The 8,088-nt window shown below is 44.0% G+C and overlaps 1 protein-coding gene across 1 annotated transcript in view; it reads right to left on the bottom strand.

Moving 5' to 3' along the window:
• Positions 1–3,451: 3,451 nt before the first annotated feature.
• Positions 3,452–8,088, bottom strand: part of LOC125460116 (glutathione S-transferase A-like) — a 31,371-nt gene continuing 26,734 nt past the window's right edge. The window contains exon 6 of the mRNA XM_048547234.2: positions 3,452–3,850. Within this exon, the coding sequence (XP_048403191.2) occupies positions 3,718–3,850 (133 nt within the window). The 3' untranslated portion in view covers positions 3,452–3,717. The remainder of the gene's footprint in view (positions 3,851–8,088) is intronic.

The following is an 8,088-nucleotide window of genomic DNA, read 5'->3' as shown; positions in this document are numbered from 1 at the left end:
TTGGATGTAAGAACATTCACACCACTTGTTATACTTAACAAATACCCATTCAAGGGTGGGACTGGACATTGCAAACCATTCAAAACTAGTCAGCTTAATCGAAAAGCCATTCACACCAACCTTAGTGATCAGGAAGCTCATTCAGAACTGAGAGGAGGAACAATAGTTCGGCAGCCAAAACCAGATGTGGCAGGAGATGAGGCAGCCTGCAGTTGGGTACAACTGGAGACCCCGAGCCCAGAAATATGCGTTGTGTTATCAGTAACACGCCCCCATTCCAACTAGATGTGTGCTTTGAGCTGGACTGTGCGCACTCCCAGTGTGAACAGTTTGTGAGAGGAGTTCAAGAATCCAAACAGGCAGCAGACCCTACATATGAAGGAATGTTTGAGCCAAAGACACAAGGAAGGGGAAGGAGATTGGTCCAACTTGCCAACCCAGAGGAAAGTTCTCACAGTTGCCTCTGAATCAGGGACCCTCCACACCAACATCATCAACCGACCATGAACCTCCCATGAACCTGCTTTATGTTTGTTCAGTCTGTTTTCTGTGGTCTGATCTGATTCTTATTGAATCAATATGCTTCCTGGTTTCTTATTGGATCAGTCTGATTCCTGTTAGTCCTGAGGTAGGGTCAACATATCTCAAATATTAAGTCCACTTTGTTTCCTCATTTGCTGCCATACCTACTGAGTTTCTCTTCAAATGCTGTTTTGGTTTCAGATCGTCTACATCTGCACTTCTTTCTTTAATTTTAGTTTCAATTGCTTCATCTATTTCACTCTGCCTCCAGCTGGTTTCCTCTCTTCTTTAGGTTCACTCCCCAAACTGTTTTTGAGGCCTGACTCCTGTTGTTTCACTTAACCTCTTGTTGTTCACTTTGCCCACTGTTGGTTCAGTGCTTCCTGTTGCTTCCAGTTGCCTCCAATTTGCTTCCTGTTTGTTCAGTTTGTTCACTATTAACCTGATCTAGTTCTTATTGAATCAATACATTTCCAATTGGTACTGTTTGTCTACGGTTGATTCAGTTCAATACCTAATGGTTCAGCTTGCTATATGTTGTTTCAGATCACTTCCTTTTGGTTCAGCCTTAATCCTGGTGGATCAGTTTTCCTTCAGTTGGTTCAGTCTATTTCCTGTTGATTCAGTCTGACTCCCATTGTTTCATTCCACTTCCTGTTGGTTCATTGTATTTCCTGGTTTTTCTTTTCACCTCCGATTTGACAGCACAGTGGCACAGTGGTTAGCACAGCTGCCTCACAGCACCAGGGACCTGGGTTTGATTCCGCCCTCGGATGACTGTCTGTGTGGAGCTTGCACATTGTCCCTGTCCCTGTGTGGGTTTCCTCCTGACGCTCCGCTTTCCTCCCACCATTCAAAAATGTGCATACCTGGTGGATTGGCCATGGTAAATTGCCCATAGTGTTCAGGGATGTGTAGATTGGTTGGGTTACAGGGGGATGGGTCTGGATGGGATGCCCTCAGGGTTGGTGTGGACTTGTTGGGCTGAGGGGCCTGTTTCCATTGCAGGGTTTCTATGATCTTGACCAATCTGCCTCCGATTAGTTCAGATTGGACCAAAAGAAGACAATCTCCCTCACATTAGAGGGTGATACAAGAATGTAGGTCAGTGAGTAGAAGATGATAGAAGAATCTTGGTTAGTGAGTAGAGGGTAATGGGAGAACATAGCTCAGTGAGTAAAGGATGATGGGGGAAATGTAGGTCAACGAATAGACAGTGATAGATGAATGTAGGTCAGTGAGTTGAAGGTGATAGAAGAATGTAGGGTAGTGACAGTAGGGTAATAATGGGAAACTAAGTCAGTGAGTAGAGGGTGAGAGAGAAATATAGGTCACGAAGTGGAGAGTGATAGCGTGGCAGGTCAGGAGGTAGAGGGTGATGGGGCAATGTAGGTCATTAAGTAGCAAGTGAGAGGGAAATATAGATCTGTGAGTGGAGGGTGTTCAGGACTTGTAGGTCAATGAGTGAAAGGTGATAGAGTAATGTAGATTAGTGACGGGGTGATAGGGGAATGTGGTAGGTTGAATAGAAATAGATAGAGAAATGGACCTCTATATTGAGCAGAGGATATGAGGGAATGTAGGTCAGTGAATACAAGATGTTAGGGGAAACATAGGTCACTGAGTAGAATGTGATAGAGCAAGGCAGTTCAGTGAATATTTATTATAGAGTAATGCACGTTAGTGATTCAAGAGTGTTATGGTAATGTAGATTTGTGAAGAGGTTGGTCAAAGACGTTCAGAGTGCGAAGGTTGATAGAGTAATGTGAGAGATCAGTGAATGGAGGTTTTTTTTTAAAATTTACTCATAGTATATAGATATTGTTGACTGGCCAGCTAACTGTTGCCTATCCTTGATGAGCTACCTTCTTGGCCCACTGTAGTCAAAACATTGACCAAGAACACCATTAGTGAGGAATTCCAGGATTTTGACCCAGCTACAATGAAGGAGCAGCAATATATTTCCCAGATAGGACAGTGATTGGCTTGGAGGTGAACTTGCAGCTGGTTGTGTTCCCACATATCTGCTGCCCATGTCTTTCTGGATGGTAGTAGTTGTGCAATTGGAAAGTGCTGGCAGGGAATCTTTGGGGAATTTGCAGCAGTGGTGTACAAAATTGCAAAGTGCATCAACAACTTGATTGAGCCACATTCTGCTGACGGTTATTGCAGCTTTGCCCATTCAGTCAGCACTGTCACAGAAAATGATGCAACTATTGGGGTACTCCAAGTTAGGCCAACAAAAATGACAGAGATTTTGACAGGGGGAAATCCGTACTGAGGCAGAACATTCCATTAGCAGTGAAGTCCCAAGTGGTAACTCTTATTTTATAAGAATGGTGCACATAACTGGGTAAACTATTAATTCTCCTGAAGTAATTGTCCCTGCTGGGAAATGGCTATCAGAAAGATGTTATTACGTTCCTCAACTAAACTTTCTGGATTTTCTGTGCAGGACTGGTTTGTTTGGGTATTCTTCATTGCAGTCTCTCATCATGTGAAAGTGGAACAGAAATTGAAAATAGCAAACAACAGGTTAGCTATCAGCCAGGAAACCCGAGAAGGACCTCGCGTCATTACAGTAAGGAGAGTGATATGTCTCCAAAAGCCTCCCTGGAGAGAAGGGACTGACTTTCAAAAGGCTGTCCAACTGGTTCCCTATAATGTCAGGGGAGCAGGAAAGCTGACGTTTTGGGAAAGGGTCCAGACTCGATCCCCTGATGCTGCCTGGCCTGCTGTGTTCCTCCAGGTCCACACCATGTTGTCTCAGACTTCAGCATCAGTGGTTCCTACTATCCCTGTAATGTCAGTTGGACATTGCCAGCAAACATAATTGACTTTGGGATTAATTGTGCACTAGAGAGAGAGAATGAGAAAATAATGCTTGTCACAAATATGCCTGTGAAAGAAAAGTATATCATTCAACACCTTTCATATCAAATCTTTATTTTTGCTATACATATCCTTTTCACATTACAAACGTACCTTGACACCCAGATATTGAAATGAATGTATTTCATCCATATTGCATATATTTAATAAAAAATACTTGGTCCCAGCAATAAACAATACAAATTAGAATTAGCTTCTCTATAGAACAGCACATACCAGATCAAAAGTTTAGTGACTGATCACTCTGGTTCATAAGGGATATGTTATTTAAAATCAGAGAACAGGACAGTGCTGGATGGCAGCTCAGACCTCTTTCAGGGCATCCATGCTTGAAGGAGTCTCCTTCCAGTGAGGGGGCCAGGTTGCCTGGATACTGGGTCGCTCCTTCACTCGATTGTAATAATCGAGCAGATATGGATATCTCTTCCGCGACAGTCTATAATCCAAAGTTTAAAAACAAAAAAGTTAAGAGTTTTGGTATTACAGGTTTTAAATCAAGTCATCTGGTCTTCAGAATTAAGACATTTCCTGCCTGTTCATGTGAATGCCTAAATGCCTTTTAAAACTTTGCTATTGGTCCTGCTTCTACCACCTCCTCACAGCACATCACAGGCACCTATCACTCCGAGTGTGGAAAACTTTCCTTGCACACATCCTTTAAACAGTCCTTCCCGCTCCTGCGCGCGCCCCCCCCCCCGCCCCACCCACCCACCCCCACCTCAAACCTATGCACACTAGTATCTGACATTCTCCCCAGAGTGGCAAAGCAACTGACTGTCCACCCAATCCATGCATCAAATAATTTTATACACTTCAATCAGGTCATCACTCAGATGACCTCAGCCTCCACTGCTCTACCAGGAACGTTGTGCACTAGAGAATGAGAAAATAGTGCTCGTCACAAATATGCCTGTGAAAGAAAAGTATATAATTCAACACCTTGGGGGCGGCACGGTGGCTCAGTGGTTAGCACTGCAGCTTCAGTGCCAGGGACCCAGGTTCGATTCCAGCCTCAGGTGACTGTGTGTGGAGTTTGCACATTCTCCCCGTGTCTGCATGGGTTTCCTCCGGGTGCTCCGGTTTCCTCCCACAGTCCAAAGATGTGTAGGCTAGGTGGATTGGCCATGCCAAATTGCCCATAGTGTTCAAGGGTGTGTGGGTTATAGGGAGATGGGTCTGGGTGGGATGTTTCAAGGGGCAGTGTGGACTTGTTGGGCCAAAGGGCCTGTTTCCACACTGTAGGGAATCTAATCTAAAAAAGAATCTTTATTTTTGCCATACATTTCCTTTTCGCATTACAAACATACCTTGACACCCAGATATTGAAATGAATGTAGCTCATCCATATAGCATATATTTAATTAAAAAAAAACTTAACAGTCCCAGCAGTAAACAATACAAATTAGAATTAGCTTCTCTCTACGGAACAGCACATACCAGATCAAAAGTTTGAGCGACAATGATTGCTCTCGTTTGTCCAACCTGTCCTTATAGCTAAAACATTCCAATCCATGCAACATCCTGATAAACCTCTTTTGCAATCTCCCCAAAGTCTCCATGTCCTTCACGTAGTGATTGTTGTGAGGTCAACCAAGTGGATCTCAGAATGGGAGTTCCCTGTTCAAACCAGATTAACATCCCCAATCAGGGATCCCTGGCAGACAGATAAAAGCAGGAGTGGCAGACATCCAATTCACTCTGACAGCTTGCTCTGAAGGAGCTAGATCTGTGTCATGTACTGTGCACATGTAAATAAAAGGGTGACTTGGTGACAGGAAACTGGCCTCTGGAGTGATCTCAATGGCAATAAGTGTAAAGTATTCTCCTGAAGGTATTTGCTTGCAACAGTCATCTTTGAGTTAGGATAAGCATTTCTGGCATCATACTGTTATTTGGGAAGCTTGACTCATTCAATCCTGCTGAAGACTGACTCAGTATGTGGAAAGGAAGTGCTATTTTTGCCAGGCAAATGAAAAGTAACAAGTAATTCTCCTGATTGCTCGTGGACCCACAGTTTTTTCCATTATTAGGAGGCCACCTTTCCGAGGCATGGGATTACTAAAACCTTAAGAGTTTATGGATTTAGTTAAGGAATATTACGATTCAAAACCTCCTCTCATTCTGAAACACTAATCAATTTTACTCAATAAAACCAGAAATAGCTGAATCCATATCAGGAATTTTGAGCAATTTAAAATCAACTGGCAGAAGCATGTGCCTTTGGTTTAACCCTTAACAAGATGCTGAGAAACTCTTTGGTATGTAAGATGAATGACATAGCCATGCAAAAGCACCTACTATTTTATCAATGGAAAATGCGGCAAGTCGAGCCAACGAATTGCAGGATTTCTGATGCAAATAGATACCCTTACCAGTCTGACTAAACTTGGGGAATACCACTTGGGTGAAGGCAATTGCAGTCCCACTCAGGACATACCCTGAATAGAGGGACTCTAGATCAGCCCAAGTAAAACCCCAAAATAAAGCCAAGCCTTGGCTAAATGATTAAAATTTAGATTCAGGCAGGCAAGACATTGTAGTTGCTGCCAGTAAACGAATGAGACAGCAAAAATAAAAAGTCCCACACAGACACAAGTAGAGTAAGAAAACTTACAGGCTGATATCTAGGAGAGCACGCTCCTTGGAGAATCCACCAACATCTGGTTTGCAACAGTTAAATTGCTTAACAACATCCACATCAGAACCAATATCTGATTGAAATGGTGACCTGGTTCTAATGGAAGTTGATACTGTTTCAGTGATGGCAGAAACAATCTTTAACAAAATTCGTTCTAGACTCCAACCCTCGAGCTTGTGCAAGACCTTAGCTAGACTGAATACTGTATTGGGGAACCTTTATAAGAGAAGAGTAGAAATTTTGTTCCATTCTCTTACGAGAAGCAGCCAGTTCAGTTACCACCGATTGTTGTAAAAGGCTCGGGCTCAAGCTTGGAGTGAAATTGGTTGGTAAAGAGTCACCGAAGGGAGCACAGTGGCTCAGTCGTTAGCACTTCTGCCTCACAGCACCAGGGACCTGGGTTTGATGCCACACACGGGTGACTGTGTGAAGAGTTTGTACGTTGTCCCAACATTTGTATTTCCTCTAGGTACTCCAGTTTCCTCCCTGAGTCCAAAGATGTGCAGGTTAGGTGGATTGACTATGGGAAATATGGTGTTACGAGGATAGGGTTGGGGATTGGGTGGGGGGGGGCGGGGTGGTGAGGAGGTGTTGTCTGGATGGGATGTTCTTTGGAAGATCAGTGTGGACTCGATGGGCCTACTTCCACACTGTAGGTTTTCGATGATTCTAGATTGGATCAACATTTATCAATTAAAAAATGGCTACCTGAGTAAAGTCCTCAATAAATACCCATGAGGATTTTCAGGAAGGTCTAGGGACTATCAAAGGAAACGGCCACCTTGCATGCTGACCAGGAAATAATCCCACAATTCTGCAAGGCCCACCCACTATTTGCCAGAGGCAGAAATCAGGAGGCTGGAAAGCAAAAGAATCATCAAACTCGTCAGTTTGCGAAATGGGCAGTACTGATCATACTGACTGTGAAGCCTGGATTGGTTCACCTTTGAGGATTTTAAACAAGCAGTAGAACCCTTTTACAGCTGGATAAATACCCAACCCCTTGTCTAGAGGAGTATATGCAAAATTGGCAGAATGGCTGTCCTTCACAAAACTGGATATGAACCCCTCCCCACACTGCATCCCAAAACCAGCCCAGCCTGTCTCCGCTTCCCTAACGTGTTCTTCCTCTCACCCATCCCTTCCTCCCACCTCAATCCGCACCTCCATTTCCTACCTACCGCCTCATCCCACCTCCTTGACCTGTCAGCCTTCCCTGGACTGACCCATCCCCTCCCCACCTCCTCACCTATACTCTCCTCTCTACCTATCTTCTTTTCTCCCCATATTCGGTCTGCCTCCCCCTCTCTCCCTATTTATTCCAGTTCCCTCTCCCCATCCCCCTCGCTGATGAAGGGTCTAGGCCCAAAACGTCAGCTTTTGTGCTCCTGAGATGCTGCTTGGCCTGTGTTCATCCAGCTCCACACTTTGTTATCTTGGAATATGAACCATGTTTAGTTGCAATAACATTTAGATGAGGATTCCTGGAAGTCTGTCACAATTGATACCCATAAGGATTTGTACCAATATACAAGACTGCCATTTGAGATATCATTAGCCTGTGCCATTTTTCAGCAGACAATGGAAAACATTTTACAAGGTCTACTCCATGTCACCAAAAAGTTTCTCCCAGGCAGGTGTGCATGTTACAAAGGAAAAATGAGATTTCCAGGCACCCCAAGTGCCTCATTTGGCTACAGAGTTGACAAGACCAGGTTACACCCGTTGGAAGATAAAGTGAGGGCAATCAATGGTGCATCCCACATCTTTCCTTGGGCTGGTGAATTATTGCAGAGAGCTCACACATAAACTAGCCTCCAAGATAACAAAGTGTGAAGCTGAATGAGCACAGCAGGCCAAGCAGCATCTCAGCAGCACAAAAGCTGATGTTTTGGGCCTAGACCCTTCATCAGAGAACCTTCACCACTGTCTCCTGGCACCTTTGAATGAACACTTTTTTCAAAATGTCAGCCTTGGAAATGGTCATGTACCCAGTCCATAGCTGCTTTTTCACTTACATGAAAACTATCATCCTC

The sequence above is a fragment of the Stegostoma tigrinum genome, chromosome 16 (assembly GCF_030684315.1).
Source record: "Stegostoma tigrinum isolate sSteTig4 chromosome 16, sSteTig4.hap1, whole genome shotgun sequence".
Taxonomy (NCBI): domain Eukaryota; kingdom Metazoa; phylum Chordata; class Chondrichthyes; order Orectolobiformes; family Stegostomatidae; genus Stegostoma; species Stegostoma tigrinum.
This window is presented reverse-complemented; position numbering and strand designations above follow the sequence as displayed.